The sequence below is a fragment of the Lipotes vexillifer genome, unplaced genomic scaffold, assembly GCF_000442215.2.
Source record: "Lipotes vexillifer unplaced genomic scaffold, Lipotes_vexillifer_v1.1 scaffold67, whole genome shotgun sequence".
Lineage (NCBI taxonomy): Eukaryota > Metazoa > Chordata > Mammalia > Artiodactyla > Lipotidae > Lipotes > Lipotes vexillifer.
The window spans coordinates 701,461-728,916 of NW_006797638.1; the positions used below are offsets into that span (position 1 = coordinate 701,461).

General features: G+C 37.7%; 1 protein-coding gene across 3 annotated transcripts in view; it reads left to right on the forward strand.

Annotated features, from left to right (window-relative positions):
• Nucleotides 1-27,456, forward strand: part of MCTP1 (multiple C2 and transmembrane domain containing 1) — a 539,870-nt gene that overhangs the window by 454,080 nt on the left and 58,334 nt on the right. For all 3 annotated transcript variants that reach the window (XM_007469753.1, XM_007469754.1, XM_007469755.1), the window contains one exon: nucleotides 9,687-9,740. In XM_007469753.1, the coding sequence (XP_007469815.1) occupies nucleotides 9,687-9,740 (54 nt within the window). The remainder of the gene's footprint in view (nucleotides 1-9,686; nucleotides 9,741-27,456) is intronic.

Consider the following 27,456-nt stretch of genomic DNA (forward strand, 5'->3'; position numbering starts at 1 on the left):
CCCTTTCCAAAAGGTCTGCCTCCACAATTTTGTCATTTCTGTCGTTGAAGAGTGGGACTTAGGAGAGGAGAAAAAAGGATATCCATGGTTTGGGTCTCACTTCTCAGGGTGGATGTGTTTTCCCACCTATTTCTAGTGATGTTCTGGTGGTTCTTTCTAAATGATTTTACACCCTCCTCTTGGTAGATGGCCAAAACTCCTTGACACATTATGGTGAGGGAGATAGCATGTAGGACCAACAGAAGCACCTTCTGGCCGACTCATGATCCCAGGACTAGTTTGCATCGTGCCCCGGGTGGTGGGGTGGTGTTAGCTGAAGGTTTCATACAATATTTGTGGAGACTTACTGTCCCTAGTCCAGAAAGGGGACAAGAAATGGCAGGACTTCAGTTAACAAACGAAAAATAGAAACCAAGTGATATGTCTTTATCTGTTTGTGGAAAAAGTTTATAAATCAGAACCATTGTTGGGAGTCCAATAAACCTGAGAGTTTTTTAGTGTTCCATGAGTTAAATTTATTAAGAGCATGTAATTTTAAAGCCTTTCTGTACATGGAACTGGAGTAGTATGTGCAGGTAACCAAACTAAAATATGCTTTCAAGGGCATTTTCTTTCATGTGTTATTGAATTTATTTCATCATTCAAGAAAAAGAAAATAGTCATGATACCATATCACTTATTTTTTAAACAATAACCATATTCTGGTAACATGCTTAAATGAGAGACAGTTCACCTAAACAAAGTTTCCAGATATGTTACACTCCCATGGGCAAGAGCAGAAACATCTTAAAAATGAGTGTTGCCACTACCACTTTACAGTTGGTAGAGGTTAAGAGTCCAAACTTTGAAATTACAGAGACCTGGCATTAAATTTCAGACCTTCTACTTGTTAGCTGTGTGAATTTGTTCATTTCCCTAAGCCTCAGTTTCCTCACCAGTAAAATGGGGATAATACCTACCTTTGTTGAGGTCTTGTGAGGATTAAAGAGACAGCACACTGTGTTAAGCATATAGTGAGTGCTCAGTAAATGATAATTAGGCACCTGACTATGTATAAAACAGGGCAAACCAGTGGGGGTAAAATGGGTGTCTAAACATAGTAGAAGTAACCACCTCTCTTAAACAGTTCACTTGTAAGAACTATTGAAGAGAGTGGTTTTCCATGGCCATTAGTCCTTCTTGGTTTTGAACTTGTGGACAAAGATAGTAAAATTGCCACAGAAAGATTTCCTGTGTCTGTAATCCCCCTGCTATATATATGGAAGTCCCACAAAATGAAAACTACATTTTTATCAACAAAAAAAGCTGACAAAGAAATGTGAACAATCCTCTACGGATTAAAGCTTCTTGAAAACTGAAATTTATAGAAATACCAAAAATGTATGCCATTTTACAGATCATATCCATAGATATTTGGAGGAAACATTTTTCTTGATTATCGTAATACAAATCTCCACCATGCACAGGACATAAAGACAAAGGCCAGCAGCACCATGAGCAGAGAACAGGGCATTTCCTTCCCTGAGACCATCACTGAGTCCATAGCAAAATACTCTTTCCTAACAGCTTCACTCTGGATGTTGACTAAGAGAAGGAGAAAGGTAAACCTACTAGCATGCCAGGCCTGGGCACAAGGACTAATTTTAATAAATCAGAATAGAACGTAAAAATGTCAACTTAATCAAGCATTTAAATTTTATTAATCAAGCCTAATTTTTATGAGTGCAAATAATCACTGAAGCTGGACAAATTTGTTCTCGGTTGCATCAGAAACATAATTTTAATATTTAATGGACTGATGAATTTAAATGGAGAATTATCTTTATGAAACATGCTCCTCATAATTTGCCATTAAATGAGAAATTTTTAAAAAATCAACATAAATCTTACATAAAGGTTATTTGACTAAATGTTGGAACTATAAATATTATAAATACATTATGCACTAATTTAGCAATCACACAGTACACTACATAAAGCTGAAATGATAAGTGGACCAGGCAAGCTTTTCCTAGAATATAGAGCTCTTGTGTTATATTGTGGGAAGCTCATGATAAAATGGATACAGAGGTTTTGTGTGAGGTTTCCTGAACATCCTTTTCATGCAGGCTTTTGTGCTACAATTCACCATTCACCACACACATTCTTTCCAGTTCCAATGTAGGTCTAAACCCACATAGGCTGTCTTTTGGGAGGTGATTATTCTTTACCAAAAAGGTAAAAAATATTTTATCATTATTATTTATAGAAAAGAAATACAAGGAAAAAACTGAAGTTTTCTATGATTTTTTGACATTCAAAATCTGCTCCATTTTTAAAGTTAGACTTTCTGACATAATGTTCTCAGGCCTCAAAATATTCTAGGCACAAGGGAAAAAAAAAAAAGAAGAAAAATCAAATTAGCATCAGAATATTTTTCTCTTCAAATGTCCACCTATTCTTCTCACCCCCTCTACTACTCCCAATTACATTGCTTAAAATAGGCAGTAGCAGTGAATTTTTGTAAAAAGTAAATCAAACCTAACAGAGCAATATGGTTCAAAAGTTTGCTCATATTAATCTCCAAGATTATTGGTTTTCTGTTTTCAAATTCTATTCTTTAAAGGTACCTAATCTTCCTGAAGTGTAGCATTTACCTTTATTATATCTGCTAAACTATACATTTACCTGAAAAGAACTTCTTGCCTATTGCAACTCTAATGCTCCCAAACGTATCTGATGGGGTTAGAGTGAAGAACATTTCTGAGAAGAGTGGAAAAGGCTGGAGATCATAGCAGCTCCCTCCCCCTGCTTTGCAGAACATGTTTTAAATAGATAATGTGGACTCTTTATTAGACAGTTTAAAAAAATTCCTAAGGTTGTTTTTAAAACCTGAGACATTTAAAATTGTGCCCTTTTTTGTTACAGATTTGTGCTTCTGGAATGGAAACTTCGTTTTGTAGAGAGAGGCTAAAGCATATAATTTTCTTTTTTGTTTGAAATCTGTTTATTATTAATGAACAAAAATGTTTTGCTTTGAAAATATTAAATTTTATAAAATAGATTAGTGGTAAGTCTAGTTATCTTTCAATTTCATTTGCAAAGCACATTAAACAATTCAATTTTTTGGCCTTTTGTATAATTTTTAACCCGAAAAATAATATTGCTTCAAGAAAGCATTAGTTTTTAAAAAGCACATTGCAAGTTAATAGTTGACCTATTTTTTCCCTGCTCAATCAAATTAACATGCAATATTAATATTGTAAAGACGCCAAGATTAGAATTTTCCCTACAAGCGAAAATACAATACATTGTGAAGCCTTTAGATGGAGACATAGTTCAAATAAACACTAGAATTCTGTTCACAGTGCTTTGTTTAAGTATAAAAATGAACATTTAAGAATACTGAGAAGGAAATATGAAAAGAAATTCATTTAAGATGCTTATACTGATTATAGAATTTATATTGTATTTAGCCTTTCTTAATGGAAGGGTTTTTCTGCATATTAAGCTGACAAAGACTAGAAGGTTACACACTTTTGGCCAGTAAAGTAAAGTTACTGTCCTTGCACCTTACAGCAAAGCATACTATACTGCAAATAAGAATGCTGTTGTTGATGATGCAGAATTCAGGCCGTATGTAATCAGTGGCATGCATCAAAAGTCATCTGATAGCCACGTTTCCTATTAAGAATCAGACTAAATTATAACATGGCACTTCCCAGAATGAGCCAAGGAAACGCATTCTGCAAGAAGAAATAATTGTATTTGAGTGTCTCTGTAAAAATCCGGAAGTCTTTTAGCAGTAAGTAATAATGCTTTTCTTTTTAGTCTGCCTTCTTTTGTATTGCAATATATTCAGCTTCACTGGCAAGCCTATCACACTAATTATTATTACATCTAGTGGTTCAGTTATCTTGATGACTACTGTAGCTGAAATACTCCAAGGTCAAATTCTTAATAGCGTGAATCAAACTAAGCAGCCATCATACATGCTGTTGCTTTTGAGATAGACTAAACAGTGTATTCCAGACCTGTTTATGGGTTTTATTATTCTTTCAGATGTGGAGCAAATTATACGTACAGGTTAATTGCACCGTTCATTTTTGCAAAAGTTCCTTCTCAAAAATCTTGAGAGGTGCAGGTGTGCTGTGCTGAAAATGACAGCACAGGCACACCTATAATGATCTTATTGACCACAAAAGTCTTCAGCCCAACCTCCAGTGCTTTTAAGTGATCCGAAATAATCTGAGTGGTTGGTTATATGCATCTTCTCAATTCATAGACTTTCAATAATTTCATATGATACTTGCACATGTAATACATCCATTGGCACACAAATGCCTGTTCTGCTTGGTTTATGTACACACAAAATGGTATAAATGAACTCCAGACCATGTTGAAGCAAACTCCTCTACCCAAATTCCTCCATATCTCTAGAGTGGAAATAAGCATTTAGTTTGTAATGTATCCAAATATAAGCATCTGTACACATTTGGATGTTCTATGAATATAAAATTAAATATGAAACTTCTTTCTTTTGTGACAGTTTTCTTTCTTTAATTTTTTAACATTGCACTTGCACATCTGGACAGCAGTGATTTCTTCTTTAATTTAAATGTGTTGCTTTTTTATAGACCGTTTTGAGTAAAGCAATTTGAATTGTGCAACTATTCATTCTGAACATAGAAAAACATCCATTTAATTCAAAGATTATTTCTGAGGGAAAAAGTAAACATATAAAAGAAACTGGTTTGTGTCAGCTTTGACTTTCCAGGGTTTTTGGCTTTGTGGTACTCAATACTTATCTTACAAAGGTAACATAACCAAGATTTTTCCTTTTTTGTTTAAAGAGGTATAAATAAGTGGAAGACTTTAGCCCTGGGAAAATCATAATACAAAGTGTTTTAAGAATTATTCTTGGAACTTTTAACCCCCTTTTGTCATTTTAGCTTTCAAACATGCACCCTAAATTAGTATTAAAAAGCAGGACTCAGTATCCACTGTCCCGTGATGATTTTAATAAGTGAAGTTTACCCGAATCTACTTTTTCTCATCCTTTTACTGTTTTGGTCTGCCTTTTCTGCATCCTACTGGTCCCCTCCCTTATACATCTTTGTCTAGTGGAGTAATTCTAAACATATTGTCATATTTTTGTTCAGATTACCAGCATCATTTTTAACATTTTCAGCCAAATAAAATTTTATTTCCTTGCAAATCATAAAGCATTTAGTTGTGTCAAATTATAATTAAAAGTCATAATATTAATAGACCTCCTATACAACTGTATAAAACATACAGATTCTTCAGATGCAGTTTTGCTCCATTTTGAAAACGGATTTTTAAAATATACAGCTGCATAGTATATTGTATATGTTAATGACAAATGTTCAGCAAATGTGGACTATGAAAGAAAAAATATTATGCTTCTAAAAATAGTGTTATCTGCTTATTCTTTGGCTGTAACGTAGCTGGAACGCTGCATTTGGGGCTGTCTGCGTGTGTTTTTTAAAATGTCATCTTTATTAGTATTACATTCAAGGGATAGTACCAAGAATCAGTTTCTATATAAGTCTGTGACGGGCGACATTACAGAAGGTCATGTCACTTTTAACTGCTTGCATTACATCTTTCTGATTTCCCTAGTGCCCTTCTTTTGTTTGATTAACACTACTTGCTTTCAAGCAAGGTATCAGAAAGCATAATTTGGAAAAAGAATTCTAGGGCCAATCTGAGATATTCCCCCTTACAAAAAGAGGAAAAAAACCCCAACTTTGTAAAAATGTATCTTTTCTAACACATGCATTTTTGTCACTCTTCATCTTTTGTTTTCCTCAAGGAAATCCTACAGATGTGTTGTTATTAAATTATTGCTGACAAATGTTTGGGCAACTGGACTTTGTATACTTGAAAACAAAACTATGTAGCCCTTATTTGGTTTTATTTGAAGAGGAAAGAGCTGGAATTTGAGACTGGGACTCCTTTATTTTATTTGTTTCCTTAGTTAAGTGTTAAACCCCAGCACTCTTTCTAAATAGTAGGTGTTACTTGAGTTCTCTGGGAAAGGTTGCAATTTTGTGCAATCCTTAAATACACTTCAGTGATAGACACAGTTTGTTTTTAAAAGCTCAGTTTGCAGTTTCTGTATTCATTGCATTTGTCCAGGGCTTATGTCTTAGAGCACAGCCCAGCTTCTGAGACACTGTTGCCTTTAAAGCCATCCATTTCATTGGACCCTTAAAGCCTGAAAATTCGTTGTGAAACCATTATCATTTTAATTGGGAATCTTTATCCACCACTCTACGTGTGCCCCTTTATATGTTCCTTAGTGTCAATGAAACAACCAGAATTGTGTATGTCATTCAGAACCCTGAATATTTTGCCCAGGAAAAAATATATATATCATTTAATTTCCAAAAATTAATGTTTAAATATTATTAAATTGATGTTATTTCTACTTTTATTAGTAGCTCACGTTTTTCAGTACTTCGGTACAGGAACTGTGCTGAGCACTTTAAACACACTGTCTCACTGGACCCCTAATCAACACTGTGGGGAAGGTGTTATTATCATCTCCATTTTCCAAGGTACCTTAAGCTTCATCTGAGCAAGCTGTAACAGTGGGATACATTCTGAAGCAGCTTAAAGGCATCACTAGGAAACCATCTGTATTATAAATCCTCACTTGTAGATGTTTATGTTGTAACGTTAAAAAGTCACTGGAGGAGGGGAAAAGCCCTCACTCGGGTGCTACAACACAACACAAAGGCCTCGCGCTAACACAACATTTTTCTGCCAAATGTAAAAGCAAATAGTTGTGTTTGGGTGATTCTGGCTGCGCATTTGTGGGGCAGTTGTGCGTAGCCAATTACCCACTTGTGCAGGGTGGGAACAGTTTGGGTTTTGCAAATGAAGAGCCTGATTCTGTAGACCTTTTGAGTCCTTCTTGAACATAAGATCTGCAACTGATTTGTGAAATGCATAAATTAACTTCCTGGTGTTTCTATGGTTCAATAATATTTTGAATCTTTGAAAATTAACTTAAAGATAGTGGAGATCTCCAGATCTTAAAGTAACGGTTAAATATCCATGCTTTCTATTGCCAGGCACAGTTTGAATATTTGATTTATTAATCTGCATCATTGATTAGGTATGTCTTTGCAGGTGAGCTAGTTGAGTTCTGTGAGATAAATGATAGGCCCTCTACCAAAATGCATGTTCAAAGATATGAAGCATAGATGAGGTTTTCTTCTGTTCAGTCTATCAACAAATATTTCTTGAATACTTATTATGAACTGCTAAGCACAATCTGACACCTTTCTGCCTTCCTTGCACTGTAGTACGACGGTAAGTACTGAAGAGGAGAGATACATAATACATTCTTAACAATAACCACCTAAAATATTGTTTGATTTTTATGTATAAGAATAAAAGTATAATATTCATTTCATTTTCCATATTTGATATATGAGTCTACATGAGTAGTTTTAGGAAAAAATTACTTAATCTAATATATATCAAATAATCATATTGTATAACTGAAATATATATAATTTTTATTTTTTAAAAATAGATAATGACAACCTTAAAATATTACTTAATATAAATCTAAAATTTATAACACCATTTTATAAGAGATATAAAAGTATAATCATTAAAAAAATCATGTGAGAGGTCAATCGTTTCTTTGTTTTTCTTTTCCTTTTTTCCCTTTTTTTTTTTTTTTTTTTGTTTTTAAAACTGGGCAGGGTTTCAGTTCTGCCCAGTGGGAGGCTGTGCTATCCCACAATCTGGGTCTGAATTCTAGTTTAGCTATTTGCTGTGTTAGGTGAATTCTTTTGATGCAACACAATGTACTGAAATATTGTGACTGCCTCTCCTATTTCAGCCTCCATCACAAAGGTCCCAGTTTGGAATAGTCTGGCATACAGCACCTCAATTATACATTGTCCATATATTTATGATATGCATGCTCCAAATTTTCAGAAAGTTAAAAGTCAACATGAAAGGCTATCTGATAGCCCCCATTTAAATTCTATTGGATTATAAGCCTCTTGTGGGCTGACATGACTATAGATCAAGTATATGTGTGTTATTCATCTTTCTATTCCCACAGTCCCTAGTACTGTGTGCCTTGGACAAGGGCATTTGTAATAAATGCTTATGGAGTATCTGAGTATAGTTAGAATGTCAAGAGTCCTTCCTTGCTGAGGCTGAACTACTTTATATGTCCCCAAAATCAGTGTAAACTCTAACCCGATAAAGGAAACAGAACATTGTGCTACTCTGATTCTTTTGAAATGCTGAGTGTCCAAATGAAAGACCACCAGATTCTACCACTTAATAGAAGATTTAAAGTATGACATTAAATTAAGAACAGTTTCCCTGTTTGTCAGATACGTTTAGTTATATATCAGTTCGTGAGAACTAGAAGTTTGTGTTTGGGTTCTCCTTTTAAATCCGTTAATGCTTTTAGAAACTTTGAGAAAAATTATTAGGATAACTGAGCGTCCTGACGTATTATCTCAGTTTATGTAACTCTTTGTTTAGTAAGTCTTAGTTACTGAAGTTTTCATTCATAGCATATTCCTGTCTCTATCCTAAAGCCACATGAAAGAAGAGCTAGCCGTCTCTGTCTTCTAAAGTTAGGAGCTTTGGGAGAAAGGTTTAAAAATATTTGATAACCATGATTCTGTCGAGTTTATTCAGAGATAAAGATACTGGATAAAAAAATAGAAGCACCACAGGAAATTATATCAAATGGCGTAAATACAGTGATAAGTTAGCACTTACCTGAATAAGAGCTCCCCCCAGAGTTTTTAAATTTTTGGATTCCATGGAGTGTGTGTGTATAAAAACATGATAGCACACCTGAAATGGGGTGAGGTCTCATTTGTAATGCCGGTAGTTATATATTGATCCAGGCAAGGGGAAATTATTTGGCAAATCCAAAAGGACTATACCATTCTGCTGAAGTAGGTAAACGAGGAGCCATTAAAAAATACATGCGTGCATATCTATCTACATGGGTTCTATATACATAATATACACATTTGATTATTGAATACATCTTTTTTTTCAGTAGTAATGTTCATTTTCATAACGTAATCCATGTGTAAAATCACAGAGAATTAAAATTAGAGTTTCAGGTAATCCACAAAATGAACAAGTAATCCAGAGATGGTCAAGAGTTGACACTATATGTCAGAATTAAAATTGGAGCCATGAAAGATATTGTTAGCTTTATGCCATAGCTCACCAGCATGAATCAATGAACAGGCATAGATTTTTATCTTAGGGTTTGGTGACAAGTAAATTAGAAATAGCAGAGCTGTTTTCTGCTTAGTTATCTAGCTCCAAATTTAAAGTGCCTAATTAATATAGACAGTGGAGTAGGTAAAAAAAGAAATCTCCTGATTTAAAGCATCCTTCAAATGAGTGTTAGTTTACCTTATGCATATTTCCAATTCTTTAAATTGTCACAGGACATTTCACACAAATAGGGTTCCCCTGACTGGGATTCAGTTCCCTGGTGTTCATCAATTAAAGGCATAGCATTTTCCTAATCCCTGTCTCTAGATCAGATATTCCCTCTCAGTGCGGCCGTTTCAAATGTTAATAAAGTTTTCACTTCTAAAAGGTTCAAAATGACAGAACAAAATTCTCTCCTTTAAGAGCATGAAAACGACTTCTGTTTCCGTCTGCAGGTAGTGGAGGACATGCTAGAGGACGAGGAAGAAGAAGATGACAAAGATGACAAGGTAATTATCTTTCCCAGCACTTGGGTACCTGGGGATGGGGAAATGTAGACATGACACTGTTTTCACAGACAGTTAAAAAGGAGTTGAAGTGTTTGAGTCCAGAAAATTGGACAGTGCTGTTTATCATCCTAACAATGCCACTGCATGTTGCAAAGAGGGAGAGAGGGCTATAAATCGTCTTCGCTTTTGTCCAGAGCTGGGTCAAATATTTTTCTGCCAGGAACAAAAAAAAAAAAAAAATTCAGCTTGTCTGGAACTTGATAGCTCTCACGAAGATAACGACAGTGACAACTGTTTTTGAAGGGCAAAAATTTGTCCTATCTTGAGTATTACAAATCAGGCTACACTCGGGGGGAAGAGAGGAGTGAAAAGAATAGCAGCCTGCATGTGTCAAACATGGATATTGTCATCTGTAATTTTCCAAGAATTGCTCAGCAAAACAACACGTGTGCGGAGGGCTCCAGAGGGCATTTAAATAATCCCAGTGCTCACTGCCCTGGCTTAGACTTGGAATGGCCCGTGGCATCTTGGTCAGGAAAATCTGTTCAGAGAGGCTCGTGTTTCGATTGCTGGTTGGCTTGGGGTTGGTGGCTACAGTAAATAACAGCTAGTTTCTGGGACTGCTTGCATTGGTTGTCCCCTGGGGAGAGCGGACAACTGGAAGGAGGAATCAGAATGGCCTTGCACCACTGCAGCAGTGGCTGAGGTCGGAAGAACAGCTTTCTATGGCAAGGAGGATAGTGATGCTGGTTTATCATCATCTTTGGGCACTTCTAGATCTAAAATCCAAAAAGTCTTAGGGTGCGATTGAGGGGGGGAGTGACCGAGGGGGGAGTAAAAATATCATTCATTATTTCCACATTGTTCAGCCTATAAAACCAGATTTTGACCTTCATGGAATCTATCCGACTTCTGCTATAGTAAAGCACTGAAATTTTTTAAAGAAAGGAGAAAAACAGTGTATCTTAATTTATGCCCTTGACCTTTGATTCCAGTAGAGATGTACACTTGTATCCCAGTATAAGAATTTGAGTGCTGGAAGCAAGCATTGGAAATGTCAAAAAAAATTCACAGTGATTAGTTAACTTCCCAAATGGTTTTTTTCCTGACATATTCAATGCTCGAAGGAAAACAGAAACATACACGCACGCACACTTTCTCCCTTCTACTGCTGCTTCAAACATTTTTAAATTCATAGAGTTTTTATGTGAGATTTTTCTTCTGGACATCATTTAGTCATTAGCAACATCATCAAACATAAAGTAACAAGATCTCCTTTCTGCAAAAACACGTATGTGCTTGTTTTTAATGTTGAATAACGTGAGCATACACTTCTGGCAATAAATGATATGATTTATTGTTAAGGTCAGTTGTAGAGCTGTAGAGAGCTTGTATTTAAACTCAACATGCCAGCTCTGAATCATCATTTCTCTGCTGATAAACACTGAGCTGCCATCCATTTATGGCCATTTTCCCTTGCTTGTTGCTGCTTTATTATTAAAGCCACCTTAAAGGTCCATTCTGGTAGCAGGCGTTTCCCGAGAAATGTTAATAAGTGGAAACCCTTGGTGAAGTCTAGTACTGCCCCTGCTTGAAGTCACCCTATATTTTTTTAGCCAGTTTGTTGATATTCTATACCACTAATCTCCCTTTTTGGTCATCTTTTAATAGAGAGGGTGTTAGGAGTGGCACACTGTTAGACGTTAGCACACCTGGTTAACCAGTTCACCAAAACATAGATGTCAAGTAGAACATGCCAGGGTGGAAACAACCCCAGATCTCTGGAGTGGCATCTGTTGTTATCCAGTGTTTGGTTGTCTGAGATTGACACCCTGGTTCTAACGTATTTTCAGGTCTCGTTACCAAAGTTGATTGAAAGCGAGCGCTTAAATGACTGTGTGAATTTAACTGTATTCTTCTGTACAGGATGCCGACAAACGGTGTGTTTTCCATATGGAAGGATTGTGAGCTGATTTTCATAAATCCAGCCCTTTATTTGAGTGATATATAAGAAGGTTTTGCTTTTTTTCACTCATAATGCAATTGATAGTATAAAAATCATATCTGAACAAAAATAAAATTTCAAATGTAATAATTTACAATAGACTTTTAGGGACTTGCATCATAGAGGGAAGAATCTTAGAGTGGAAAGCTTATATTCTGGAAATACAAAGTTTTTAATATAAGAAATGAAAACATGAAAGGATCCTTCAAGTTTCTATTTACCAGTCTCCGTCTCTCGACTGGCTCTCGCAGTGGTAAATGTAAGTCTTGGCTATCAGATGTGTCTGAGTGGGAGAAGGGTAATTTCCCACTTTAAAAAATTCATTGGTTCCTCTATTTAAAGTTTGTGTTTAGAGTCATGCGTAATGGGGTTTCATGAGAAAACAAGTGTGTTTTTTGCCATACGAGCAGGTACTGACCTCTAGCTCTCATTATTTCTCTGTTTTCTCATATGGTATAATAGTGGGGTCAGGTCGGTGGGTCCTCTTATAGGATAAAAGTAAAAAAGATTAATAAATGTGCCAAAGCCTCACTTTAATTGAACCTGAAGCATATGTTGCAAGTATGTAAAATACATCCCAGATGTTTCACCAGGGCTAGTGTCTTGGCTTTCCCTGATTACCACAAGGCAGCTATTAGTCCTGTAACCTTTGGACTTGGGGGTAAATGGGGTATTACGTGGCACAGAATGAGAGCACCTGTTTTCCATTCAGCAAAGACCCCTGGCAGGCTTTGCCTAAGCCCATTCATATGTTTTCACTTAGCAGATTGTTGGGCGATTATGAAAAGTGTCTTTCTTTAGAGCCAGCATTGATATTAGTCACTCACAATGAAAGGACAAGTCATTGGCTACTTGACAAGGTCCGTGTGAGCAGAAACTGAAGTTGTTCACTTCTTTTGAGCTTGGAGTGTTTTCCCTCAACATAATTACATAGATGGCATGTATAGACACAGGTATGAGAAATTGAAGCAAAGATGATAATTACTTAACAGAATAGTTTTGTAATAGCTTTTCTTTAGTACTGACCTTAGCACCTGGGAAGACTTTGGTTAAAGTTGGTAAAAACAAAGTCATGGTTTACCTGGATTCCCAGATCTTGAAGGTTTTCCACGTTGTGGACTATGAGCATTTTTTCGTAAGTTCTTCCTTTTTACTAAAACAGCTAATCTTTAATCAGGTGAGGGTTTGTGATGCTCAGACTTATCCTTTATTCTAAGAATCCATTGTCCACATTTGCTTAAATCTAAAATTAGGCGGCTTCTCTCTTAATCCAATTCCGTGGTTTTCACAAAGGCAGAGAATATGGGTCTTAGTTATAAATCATTGACTTGTTAATATTTTCACTTATATCTGCATTATGTAGTAGCTCTAGGTTAAGCTGTGCTGGAGATGAAATTTTTCTTGAATTAAATGTTAGAAAGACGTCATATTGCATTCTCATTTGCCTTTGTTGTAAAGCATTCTTTCAGCCATCAACCACAAAGTCACAGTTTGATCTGATTTTTTTACCTGACACCAAATTCTGCCTTTGTGGTTAATACAATATCTTTATAAATAAGGCTTAGGTAAATTACCTACGTGGAACTATCAGCAAACCATATAATAGTGTTTTTCCCCATGTTACATATAATAATACAGTGGTCAATCTGCATAATCTAGACATCTAATTAATGAAGATTAGCTTTTGTTTTGTAGCTTTAAAAGTTTAGGCATGCTTCCCGTGTTGTGTCCTACCGTTATAATAGGATCCAGCTGCAGTATCAGGAAGTAGAAGATAGAATGCAGGTTTTCCTCAGGAAAAACATGGATCCAAATGCGTGGCATTCTAGTAATGTTTATCGAAAAAAGATATTAAAATGTTCAGACATTTATGCTTACATTGCTTCTCTTTTTTCTTCAGCCATTATGTCAAGCTTACTGTGTTTCAAGATAAGTAGCTACAATGAATGAAATATATCTCAGCTACGTCAGAACACAGATTATTTGCCTTAATTCTCAAGATCTGTATTTTCTGGCTTGATCCTCCAGCCCTAAACATGTATATAATATACCCAAGATGCATACATCTCTGCATCTCAAATTAATTGTGAGGAGGGGGAAGAAAGAGATAACTCTAATAAGTAAGTGGTATGAGAGGAGCTTTTAATCTGACAAAACGGTATTTTCTAGCTATAGTCAATGAAATAACTACATGGTGGGGAAATGGATTAAAGCTTTGGAGAAAGGCAGGAAAGGAGGAGACAAAAAAAAAAAAAATCCTAACGTATCTTTAAGTGGAATACCATTGTATTAGCTTATTAGTATTTTATTTTTTATTTTATTATTTTTTATTTATTATTTATTTTAAAATTTTGTGGTTAGTATTTATTAGTAGTATTATTGGTGTTATTGCTGCATAACAAATTATCACAAACTTAGAGGCTTTTTTAATTTTAAAATATTTATTTGCTAGGACTAGTAATAGTTCATTATAAAATGTTAAAATAGGATTTCTGTTTCTTTTTTTCATATTTTAATTTTATTGGAGTATAGTTGATTTACAATGTTGTGTTAGTGGGCAGCAAAGTGATTCAGTTATACATATACATATAGTCATTCTTTTTTAGATCCTTTTCTCATATAGGTTATCACAGAATATTGAGTAGGCTTCCCTGTGCTGTACAGTAGGTCCTTGTTGGGTAAATCTACCTTATATATAGTAGTGTGTGTATGTTCATCCCAAGCTCCTGATTTATCCCTCCCCCGCTCGTTTCCCCTTTGGTAACTGTAAGTTTGTTTTTGGTATCTGTAAATCTATTTCTGTTGTGTAAATATGTTCATTTGTATCTTTTTTAATTAGATTCCACATATGAGTGATATCATATGCTATTTCTCTTTCTCTGTCTGCCTTTCTTCACTTAGTATGATAATGTCTAGTTCCATCCATGTTGCTGCAAATAGCATTATTTCATTCTTTTTTATGGCTGAGTAATAATATTCCATCGTATATATGTACCACATCTTCTTTATCCATTCCTCTGTTGATGGACATTTAGGTTGCTTCCATGTCTTGGCTGTTGTAAATAGCGCTGCAGTGAGCATTGGCGTGCGTGTATCCTTTCGGATTATGGTTTTGTCTGGATATATGCCCGGGAGTTGGATTGCTGGATCATATCGTAGTTCTATTTTAAGTTTTTTAAGGAACCTCCATATTGTTCTCCATAGTGGTTGCACCAGTTTACATTCCCACCAACAGTGTAGGAGGGTTCCCTTTTCTCCACACCCGCTCCAGCATTTGTTATTTGTAGACTTTTTGATGATGGTCATTCTGACTGGTGTGAGGTGATACCTCATTGTAGTTTTGATTTGCGTTTCTCTAATAATTAGTGATGTTGAGCATCTTTTCATGTGTTTTTTGGCCATCTGTATGTCTTCTTTGGAAAAATGTCTATTTAGATCTTCTGCCCATTTTTTGATTGGATTGTTTGGTTTTTTGACATAGAGCTGCATGAGCTGCTTGTATGTTTTGGAAAGTAATTCCTTGTCAGTTGCTTCATTTGCAAATATTTTCTCCCATTTTCTGGGTTGTCTTTTCAGTTTGTTGATGGTTTCCTTTGCTCTGCAGAAGTTTTTAAGTTTAATTAGGTCCCACTTGTTTATTTTTGTTTTCATTTTCATTATTCTAGGAGGTGGATCAAAAAAGATATTATAGCGATTTATGTCAAAGAGTGTTCTGCCTATATTTTCCTCTTAGAGTTTTATAGTGGCTGACCTTACCTTTAGGTCTTTGATCCACTTCGAGTTTATTTTTGCATATGGTGTTTGGGAGTATTCTCATTTCATGCTTTTACATGTAGTTGTCCAGTTTTTCCTGTACCACTCATCGAAGAGACTGTCTTTTCTTCATTGTATATTCTTGTCTCCCTTGTCATAGAATAATTGACCATAGTGTGTGAGTTTATTTCTGGTTTAAAACCATACGCATTTATTAGCTCTCAGTTCAGTAGATCAGAAGTCCAGGTGTGGCTCAACTGGGTTCTCTGCTCAGTCTCACAGTCAGGTATCAGTCAAGCTGAGTTCCTGTCTAGAGGCTCTGCAGAAAAATCCACTTTCAAGCTCATTTAGTTTGCTGGTAGAATGAAGTTCCTTGTAGTTGGAGGACTGAAGCCCTTGCTTTCTTGTTGGCTTTCTGCTCTTCGTCTCCACTTTCCATGGCCCCATCCATCTTTATATCCATCAGTGGAGAATCACCCCTGTCTCAAATCTCTTTCATACTTCAAATCTGTTTCTTCAGGAAGACCCCAGTTGTTTTAAGGGCTCACCTGATTAGGTCAGGCCCACCAAAGATAATCTCCCTTTTCAAAGTGAACTGCGCCGTGTAACATAACCTAATCATAGGAATAATTATCCCATCATATTCCAAAATCCCCCTCACACACAAAGGCAGGGGATTATTCAGGACATATACACCAAGAGGTAGGAATCTTGGCAGCCGTCTTAGAATTCTACCTGATACAACCATCTAGTCCCACCCATCCTCTAGAACAAAAATGGAACAGTCTTTCCATTTCTTGTTTTGCTAGACCCTGATATAACTATCCTACAGTAAAGAAATTAGAAAAGCCTGCCTGCCTAGACATGTCTTTTCAAACATTATAGGAAACATCTCATACCAGAGGTATAAACTGAGATATATTTTATAGTCATAGTACAATATGTTCCACTTGCTTATTATCTAATTCACCTCTGCAGTGAGGGCGGTTGGGCATATGCAGAAAGCCCGACGGGCTCTTTACCCTTGTTGCTTCCTTCTGGGAAGAAGAGCAAATAAGAATAAAATTGGCAAAAAGTGGGAAAGGGTCCATTCCTCCTATTGGGAACCTGTTGATGCCTGGGCCCACTGAGCAGATAGCCTACTGACCTCAAGTCAGTAGAAACAGTCTCTACTACATCTAGAATCATAGCAAAATTAAAACTGGCGGATACCCAGGACGGGCAAAAGAAGGCTGCCTTGCTGCCCCATGGCCTTCCGTCTCCTGGAAGGTAGGAGGCCTTCTGCCTGCACACACGCAGTTCACTCCCCCATTTGGCCTCCTCAGGAGCTGCCTGTGCACAGCCCTTGGGCCAGAGCCCATCCAGCACACGTGGCTGGCCCTGGAGCCAGGCTCCGTAACACTGTGACCCTGACTGGGGCAACAGGGGATGTGTCCACAATGACTGAGGCTTGCTTGATAGGTGGCATGGACCAGAGTCCTTAGCAGGAGTCTAGGATTAGGGGCCTCTGGCACCAGGGGCACCAGACGTTTCTCATCCCAGGACCCCCTTATGGGCCAGTGGAACTTCTGCAATTCCATGATTCCTTTCTTTGAGCCCCTGACACTCAGCAGATTCCAGTCCACCCTCTCCCTGCCCCTTCTAGACCTCATTTTAAAATGAGGAAGCCGTAGTTCATACAACTTAAGTGAATTGCCAGAGGTGATATAGACAATAAGTGGCAGAGCCAGGGCTAAAACTCAGGTTTCCAAGTATAGAATCTTTACACTTCCTTAAGGTTTTCCACTAAAAAAAAAAAAAAAGTAGATGCAAATTATCTCAGGGATGATCTTTAGTAGCACAATCAGAGAACATACTATCCACCCCAGCTAGGTGCTGTTTACATCTAGGTTTCCACTTCTTCTCACTGTTCTCTTATGCTTTCAGCTCTTTCCCATCATCCCAGCTAAGGGGCTATGTGGTAGGCAGAATAATAGCCCCTCAGAGAGGTCCTGTCCTAATCCCTAGAACCTGAGAATATGTTACACTACATGGCAAAGAGGCATTAGGTAGCAGATGGGATGAAGGTTGCTAAACAGCTCACTTTACAATAGGGAGATTATCCTGGATTATCTGAGTGGGCCCAATATTACAAGTGTCCTTAAAAGTGGAAGAGACTGGGCTTCCCTGGTGGCACAGTGGTTGAGAGTCCGCCTGCCGATGCAGGGGACACGGGTTCGTGCCCTGGTCCGGGAAGATCCCGCATGCCGCGGAGCGGCTGGGCCCGTGAGCCACGGCCGCTGAGCCTGCGCGTCCGGAGCCTGTGCTCCGCAATGGGAGAGGCCACAACAGTGAGAGGCCCATGTACCGCAAAAAAAAAAAAAAAAAAAAAAGTGGAAGAGACCATCAGAGTGTGCAGCAGTGGCCAAAACCAATGCTCAGAACCTTCCCAGCAAGAAAGAAGAGCTGCTGAAACATCTGGACCACCTGAAGGTGGAGCTCTCCCAGGTGCACATCGCCAAAGTGACAGGCGGCATATGGTCCAAGCTCCCGGAGACCTGAGCTGTCTGCCAGTCTGTCACCCTTGTTCTCACCATCATTAACCAGATTCAGAAGGAGAACCTCAGAAAGTTCATAAGCCCCAGGATCTGCTGCCCCAAAAAAGCATGTGCCCTGCACCGCAGGCTCAACAAGTACAAGTACAAGGAGAACCTGGAGATCAAGAAACAGCAGCTGAAGGAGCAGCCATAGAGGACCCACCGTGGGAACACACGGTCAGGGCCAGAGCATTGGCGTTTATAAAACACACACTGACTAGGGGCGGAGCAGGGAGGTGAGCGGCTGTACTGGCTTTGAAGGAAGAGGAAAGGGGCCATAAGCCAAGGAATGTGGGCAGCCTCTAGAAACTGGAAAGGCCCCTAGAGTCTCCAGAAAGAAATGCAGTCTTGTCCACATCTTGACTTTAGGCCAGTGAGATCCATTCTCAACTTCTGAGCTGCCAAATTGTAAGATAATAAGTTTGTGTTGTTTAAGCCTAGGTTTATGATAATTTGTTACAGCAGCAATAGGAACTAATACAGGCACCTTCCAACTGCATTTTCTATACTTCTCAAAAAAATGCTGCATTTTAAAGCACTAGATCTGAGCTCCTAATTTTTCCTTATTATCTTAGTCCTACTCTTCTGCAAAAATATGGCTCTACAGTTCTTCATTTAATATGGAAACTAAAAACAGAATCTAACAAAACAAATATTTTTATCCAAATTGCCTTAGTTTTTATTTCAGAAAAGTTTGTCCAAAAGGAGAGTGGGTTAGAGCCCATCTCTAGTGCAGTTGATTACTTTCCTATTGAGGAACCTCTATTATTCATTGGTGAGTAGAGCACCAAGGCATGGTTAACTTCATTTTTCAACAGAAGTTCACTTCCTCACAACTTTCATTCCATTCCTTAAAATGTTTCACTCTGCAAAGGACCAGGGCAGACGGTACTAGCCTTATTTAGGTCACAGACCCTTTCAGAATCTAAAGGCAGCTGTAGACATTCTCCCCAGAAGAAAACATATAAACACATATACAAATAACTTTTTTGTGCCATTATTTTGCAATGGAAATTGAATTATTTTACAGAGACTATAACGTATCTTCCTACAGTCTTATCTCTGTTGTTCTCACCACATTTTTCTTGACATTAATGCCTATTTTCCTCAAACACCTGAGATAAATGCAAATTTTTCAAGTAAAAATAAAGTTGAATTCAGCTCAAAAGTAAGCTTCTACAAGAAGGCTGATGTTTAGCTTTGATATTAAAATTACGGAGTGGTTTTTTTGACACAGCAATAGACTTATTATTTTTGACATCTGTTTGACTATGACTTTTCAGTTTCACAGCAATAAGTGCTTAAAATACTGATTTGGCAAAAGAAAACAGTAACAAACAAAATGGGAGCTGCTGTGGCTTTATTAGATGAGGGTTAGGCATAGTGAGATTCCTAGAGTTCTCCAAAATCCTTGTTGAGATCATGCTTTGGGACGTCTGCATCATTAATGCTTTGTCATTTTTTTTTTTTTTAAAGGATCAAGTATTCATGGTTGCATGTTAAGGTCATCAGAGGCAGGATTAGCTTTCAAAGGGTTATCTAAGGATTCCAGCTGTCTGTGGGTTTCTACCTGTAAACGAATTGGGAAGCTTTGTCGCTCCTTGTTCCAGTTTGCAGAAGCCCTTCTCCAGCCTTGGAATGTTTAGGTAGCTGTCTGCCCGCCACGTGCCCCTCCAGAGTGGCTGTTGAGCTAAAAGAACTTAAATGAAAAGATTGATTACCTAGGTAATTTGGCAAGAATATCCATCAAGTAAAGCTAACTATGATTGGACCATTTCCTTTTGGGTTATTCTAATAGTTGGATTTCCTTTGCCTCAAAAAAGAGGAACTTTCATTTGAAGGTCAACCAAACATTTGAAGACAGGTCGTCTGGAAAGCTAGTTAACTTCTGTATTGCAGAAATGAATTGACTCTTCTACTCCCATTTCTTGACAAAACTTCTTGAAATAGAAGTGTGTCAGCCCTGGCTCTCAGGAGGTTGACAACGTTCATAGAAATAGAGACAAGTTTTTCATGATCGCTGGCGGAGTCGTTGACACTGGCTGACACAACTGCATGTTGAGATGAGGAGAATGTTTCTTCACCAAAGCAGCAGAACCAGATGTGTTGCCAAGCATCACAGATGCTCCATCTGAGCGCAGAGTGCCAAGATTTTTATTCTGCCTGAAAGTTTGTTTGGCAAAGAAATTCTTCACCATGTTAAAGACGTTGACTCTGCAGGTTCTAAAAGGAGTTCACGAAGTAGGAATTCTTCCTTGATTGTGATAACTTGCCAACAGGAGTTGGCTATGCAAATGGAGGTATCTATTTTCTCTAAGTTACATGCAGAAAATGAAATATTAAAGAAAGGTCAGAAACTCTGTAGTGATGACATCATTTGATGAGAACACAACTTCAAGAAATGTGTGGCTTCACCAAAATATTTCAGTGGCCTCTGAAATATTTATTTCTCTTGGTGGTATGTTGAACTCAAAAAATGTTTTAATACAAGTGTTTTTTCTTGGGGAAAATCCAAAGCCAGGTAAAGTTCCAGTCTGTAAAAATCAAGATATTTTTATATAAAGAAAAAGATCCACAATGTCTAATAGAGTTTTAGAGTACACAGCCTAAGGTACTCGTTCAATTTTATTGGTTCCATGCTTCCATGGGCCAGAATCTTGTCACACAAGAAATACTTCTCTTTTTGTGTTTCATCACACTCCATAATTAGTGTAGAATTAATAGATATAAAAACTTCATGGTACTTTTTTTTTTCTTTGAAATTTTCCAACTTTAGCTAGACTCAAAGTAAACAAAGATATATGGCTATAATCATGTTAGCAGGGTGTGTTTTCTTAGATTCCTATCAACAGGAAACTATTCTAGAGGTCTTAACATGGTAGTGACAATGTCACCTGTCTCTTTACCTTCTATAGCATCTATGACAGATTGCCTTCTGTTCAAAATGTACTTTCCTGCCTACTGATCTCAGACTTGGCCACGTAACTCACTTTGGCTGACCCATGCCACTTCCCACCGTGAAGGCTCAAGAGCCATCCTTGGCTCTGCCAGTTCTCTTTTTTTCCCCCTGAAACACAGCTGGAACTGTCCATGTAGGAGGTCTTCAGTCAGCCTGAGTTCTGGAATAAAGAGGACCTGGAGCCAACCCATATGGACAGGTAATGTGAGCAAAAAATAAGCCTTTGTTTTTATAGGCCTCTGTGATTTTGAGGTCTTTTTTCACTGCAACGTAATTTAGCCTAGGCTGATAGATACAGCATTCTATGCCGTATCCTCTGCGTGAATCCATGTCCTGATATAATTTGACAAACATTTTTTTTTAAAAGCAATCAAAGTCTCGGATAGGAAGTTTTAAAATGTTATTTTCTTCCTAAATTCACAAAAATATTCCCACCCCTTGAAGCCCAATCTCAGGTATAGGTTGAACTATTTTGCCATTGTGTCCTTCTTATTGAAAACGGATACCTTTTTTTAAAATTTTTTACCATAAACATATATTGAAGGACAAGTCACTGGGTAAACCAAGAGAAATATGACACAGTATGGGCCTTTCAGGAGTCACTGTCTGATGGGACCCTTGGTGATGTAAACTAATACTTGTAATACAGTGAGAAAAATGCTATAATAAAGTTGTGAACAGAATCTGGGTGAGAAAAACAGGAGGGTGACCATCTTCATAGGACTGTCTGCAAATGTAGCACGGAGAAAATGGCATTTGGTTTGGGTCTTGAAGGATGAATGAGGATGTATGAGGAAGTGTGGTGTGTAAAGTCAAGGAGTATGTGGGGTAGTAGGAGCAGAAGTGGAGGAAAATGACACTGGACAGGGAAATTTACGGTTGTGAAGGCTTTAGCATCATCTAAGGAATTTGAATTCTATTCTCCAACCAGTGAAGAATAAAAGGCAGTTCTAAAGTAGAGATTTGTCATGATGAAACTTGTACTTTACAAAGGAAACTTTGGCAATGGGGCAGAGGATGGCATGAAAAGAGATGAGACTTGAAGTGGGGAAATAGGCTAGAAGGTTCCACAGTTGCTCCGGCCATCAGTAATTGCATCTTACACCTAAATGGTAATAATGACAATAGAAAGAAACAAATTTGAGAGAGATTTTTAATAATGACTGTAAGAAGATTATTGAAACATTTTATGTTGGATAGAGTAAGGGGAAATTGAGGGTTTTGGATGACTGGGAGATGACTAGCTGAGGCACCCTTATATGTATGTAGCACTTCAGTGTTTCAAAGTGCTTTCGCTTCCTTACCTTATTTAATGTTCTCGATGACTCTGTGTATTGGCTTATCAAGGATCCTTCCCATGCTTCAGCATCAGGAAGATTAACTTGGCTAGTGAGGAAGCAGCTAAGATTAGAAACCAGGTAATGTGACTAAATTAGAGAAATAGTTGAGCCTAGAAACCAGTTAACTTATCTAATAGAGAAGAAGCTAAGACTAGGAATTAAGTAACTTGTCTGACGATGAAGAAACTGAGATCGGAAAAGAAATCCTCTCATTAATTTTCCTTCCCAGCAAAGCCTGTTGACCCACCTAGAGAAGACAGCTAGGTCACTTGGAATGCAATTCTGCAGAGCCAGAGCCCGTTCTGTCCGGTATAGACAGAGAAAGTGTCCTATATGCCTGCCCCAGTCCTCTTTTTTCCCTGCGTTCTAGGTCTTGAGAGAGTGTTTGGAAAAATGATGGCAACAGGTCTATTAATAGTGCCTTTTTCCCATTCACCCATTCAGTGTGCTTCCAATAAGTAAACACAGATCCAGTGTGGAAGCAAGAAGTATGAATGTAAAAGGAGGTCAAATATTTTTGATGCCTCAAAAGTTGGTTCAGAGTAGAACATATATAGTAACCGTGCTTATTCTGGCCTTGATCTAAGAGTCATTAGGAAAATATGATGCTGGAGGAATATGGGTCAGTTGAGAAGCAGCTACTATTGTCACTATTTTTCTGATGAAGACAGAAACCTCTGAGGCATAAAGTAACTCACTAAAAGTCACAAAAGAAGCAAAACAACCAGACTTCAAACTCTAGTCTGTTGCCTCCAAAGCCTACCAGTTTTTTGTATAACAGCCTTACCCAACCCCCAGAAAACAAAACTTAGTGACCTAAAGCAATAATTTTCCATTTCTCCACTATGCAGTGCATTGACTGGGCTCACCTGGGCAGCTCTTGCCTGAATCTCTCGTATGGTTCCAGCCAGATGTCTGGGGCTGTGGTCATCTAAAGGCTGGACATTCAAGGTGGCTCAGTCAGATTGACTAGAGGTTGTTGCTGGTTTCTCCTAACGTGGCAACTGGGTCCTGAGAGGGAGAATTCAAAATCGAGTGTTTCAAGAGGTCCAGGTGGAAGCTGCAAGGGTGCTTATGACCTAGCCTTGGAAGGTTCCAGAATGTCACTTCTGTCATATTCTATTAGTCAAGCAAGTCCCTAAAAGCAGCCCAGATTCAAGGAGAGGGTGAATTCGACTCTCCCTCTTCATCAGGAGTGTCAAGGTCATATTGCATAAGAACCTAAAGGATAAGAGATGTTGTGTGGCCATCTTTCAAAAATTAAATCAGCCACAATTTCCAAAGAGCAAAAACTTCTAATAGATGTCCTGTAGCCTTCAGGAATATGGAGCCCATTACCAGGAGACTCTCTCTTTGTCTAAGGTTTATCTGCACATAGTGCTGGATTAGGTTATCTCAAAAATAAACAAACATAGCACTTTCAAATTGCCAGGTATATCCAAGTTTTATCATGCTATTTCTTTTTATTTCACTTTTGTTTTTGCTTTATGAAAGGAGAAGCAACAGAGGATTGACTAAATTGTCATTCTCAGCTTTTCCACTGAAAACTCAAAGCGTTCCCTAAATCTCTCCTCTTTCGCTTTGCCCATAGATAAAGACGTAGTCCCCAAATTTCACCTTCTACCTAAGCTCTCCCTTGAAACTAATTGGGGGGTGGGGGTAGGAAGGAGTTGTAAAGAATCCTTTTTAAATTCCTGTTTAAGTTGTAATGGACATTCATTGTCCTCCACCGATGGAGGACGAAATGCTAGTCCTGTGTTCTGGAAGTACTTATTTACTCTGCCTGGCTGCCAGAAATAAAATGCCAAGTGAGGAAAAGAGGTGGTACAACATTTCCGTCCTAAAGCGTAAGAGTTTCTACTTTTTAGAAAATGTACTTGGAATTGCCAACAGTTCACATCTGGTATTTTATTAATTTGTTCAAGGACATTTCTCATAGGATTTCAAAGATCACTTATATCTCTAAAAATTGTGCTGTAAGAACTCTGAGTAACTCGGTCAAGCCTCTTTTCCAGGATCTTTGAAGCTAATGTTTCTCTGCTGTAGTGAGGTGACATTACGTGGATGTTAAAATCAACATTCAGCACCTTACGCACATGAATTCCGTTTCTCGGTTCTGGTTTCTTAGCCGAGTCTTCTGATCAGCAGTGATTTTGGAATGGGGACAGTGTCTGTATTCTTTGTGATTCCACACCTGAATATTGTGGAGACACACACGGCAATATGATAAACGAATATACAGCTGTTGCAGTCTGATAATGTAAGATTTTATTGATTATCCAACAGAGTAACTACCCTGGGTATTAGATTTGCTTGTCTCAACCTTCAGTGCCTGGGGTACTTGAACAAGTTCTTTTCCATTGAGTTGACCTCAAAGTCACATAGTTTCTGAATCAAGGTCCTCGGATTTCATACTTTGGCAATTTCTTTCCTTTCTAATGGGGTATATTAGAGAAAATGTGTCACCTTTTGCACCATGTAATACCAAATCAGATCAGAATTCATGCACAATTATGTCAGTGGAAATCTAATAGTACAGGCTGGCTTATCTCTAGATAACACATGGAAAAATAAACTTCCACAACTGACAGATTTACTTGATTTTTATTTTCAGATAAGTTATTTGTAAGTAATCGAGCTAAAGAATGTAACTGGATTATCTTTCATACTATAAAAAAAATAAAAAGACCCTCAATGGTAAAATGGTTGCTAAGTATTCAAGCTCTGTCACTCTGCCTTTTTCTCCCCTCTTTCTCTTTGAAAAAGTTCCTGGATAATGAATGCAAGGGAAGAACCAAAGCAGGAAAAAAAAAAAAAAAAAAAAGAGAGAGAGAGAGACATTTTGCATTAGCTATATTTATTAAGAGAACTAACAACTTTAGGCAAACAAAATTTACATAAAACACTTACGTGAAAATAACATTCGTTGATAGTTAATGGCATTTAAGTAACACAGGTTACGTGGTAGTCTACCTGGGAATGATATTAGGCTGTCTAAAAAGCATTCATCTGTGTTTCTCTTTTATAATCAGGAAAAGTCAAAGCCCATTACTAATCTGAAGTCTTCTTGAAACCAATTAAAATAATTTAGGATAAGTTGTACTGCAAATGTGCTTTTTAAGTGTTTTAGACTTAGGATGTCTTAGGGATGTTGTAACCCCTTTTAATGTTACTATTTATATATAACTACCATGTGTATAGTATTACACCTTTAATGCACTTTATTAGCTGTCACTTGAAATTAAGTGCAGGCGTGTTCTTTTTTGGCCTTCAGTTTCTCCTGCATTAAACGTTTAAATAATGATACTAGTAGTAAAAGGGTAGGTAGCATTCCCAGTGGAAACTCGCTTCTGCATCTGGTTGGGTTGTGTTCAGGTTTCTATGTGAAAGATACTGTAATATCAGAATCTCTTGGTGTTTACACACCTGGTATCCAGAACTCTACCTGATGTCTTTTCTCGGGAAATTAATGGCATCAAAGCTTACGGTAGGCACATTTGATAGATATGCCTTGTCTGTAGAGATCTGGTGATAATTCCATCAAAATTTGTCCCTAGCTGGTCATATATTGATGCATTTTTGTATCTTTGTGGTTTTCTTCACCAACTCTGCTTGTATCAGTGCCTTCATTAGAAGGTCAGGTTTTGAGGATGTAGTAATTCACCTTGAAACTGTACTAGAAGTTGAATGTGTCGAGCATGAGTTTTCTCCACTCAGCATGAATTCCTCAGCATTAAAAAAGGCAAACCCGGGCTTCCCTAGTGGCGCAGTGGTTGAGTCCACCTGCCGATGCAGGGGACACGGGTTCGTGTCCCGGTCCGGGAAGATCCCACATGCCGCAGAGCGGCTGGGCCCCGTGAGCCATGGCCGCTGAGCCTGCGCGTCCGGAGCCTATGCTCTGCAACGGGAGAGGCCACGACAGTGAGAGGCCCGCGTACCGCAAAAAAAAAAAAAAAAAAAAAAAAAAAAAGGCAAACCCATAGCTAAAATATTTTATTGTTTTCATTTAGATGGGGAGAAGTAAATAGATGCTTATTGATTTCAGGTGTTTTTCTGTTTCTGTAAATCATGTTTGCTTGCTATGGTATAAAGACATGATGTAGACTTTTCTCCATGATGATAAAATTGTGCATTTTCCAAACATGCAAAACAATTCGTTTTAATAAAAGAAACTATCCAGATGGGAGCCACTTGGAGGGGCTATAGCTTATACTAAAACAACTGATATGAAAATTTAAATTCCTTATATTTATTCATAAATATTCCCCTCCCACAGTCTAATGCAAAGTGATACAACTTTCTGGGTGGGTCTTTTCCCATAACAGCAGGTAAAAAGAGTAACATATTAGAAAGAGGTAAGTGTTTATCTTACAGGTTTTGACCAACTTTGTCACCTACGAGTACATTTGTACCTATTTACATGCCCACAGCACAGAAATGAAGGTGAAATGTTTCTGATTAAGAAAAAGAAATCAAGAGATAGTATTTTTTCCTATTCAATATGAATGATATTCAGTGGTATTCAATATGAGTGATTTCACATTCAATTCATTCATTCTTTCACATATTCATTATGAGTGCACTTAATTATTGGCACACCTATGACAAATATTTATTCTGTGCAACACATACTGACACATTTTAAGAAAAAAGTGCAGTGAGAGGCAATGAGGTTTCTTCCCCTTCATTCACCATCACCATCTGTTGCCTCCATTTACTCCCCGCTTTTGTTCAACCTTAATTCTTTCCTTTGTGGCTTCCATCTGTAACATTTGACTAAACTTGCTCCCTGATGACATCAATAACCTCTCTTGGTCTTCCACTTTTTTAGTGCATTTATCCCAGTGCCCCCTTGACCACCATTTAATATCCCCTTCTATCCCAATCTCCCTGTGCATTCATGTTTTTTTACAGTAACGCTTCAATTTTTGTTTTTTGTCTCCAATATTGGAATAGTCCCAAGTTTGTTCTTCCTTAGAGAACTGATCTGTGCCCACAATTTTAACTATCCCCAAAGAAGATAACAACAAAATGTTTACTTTCATGCATTTATTCATTTATTCATTCATCCATGCAACAAGTG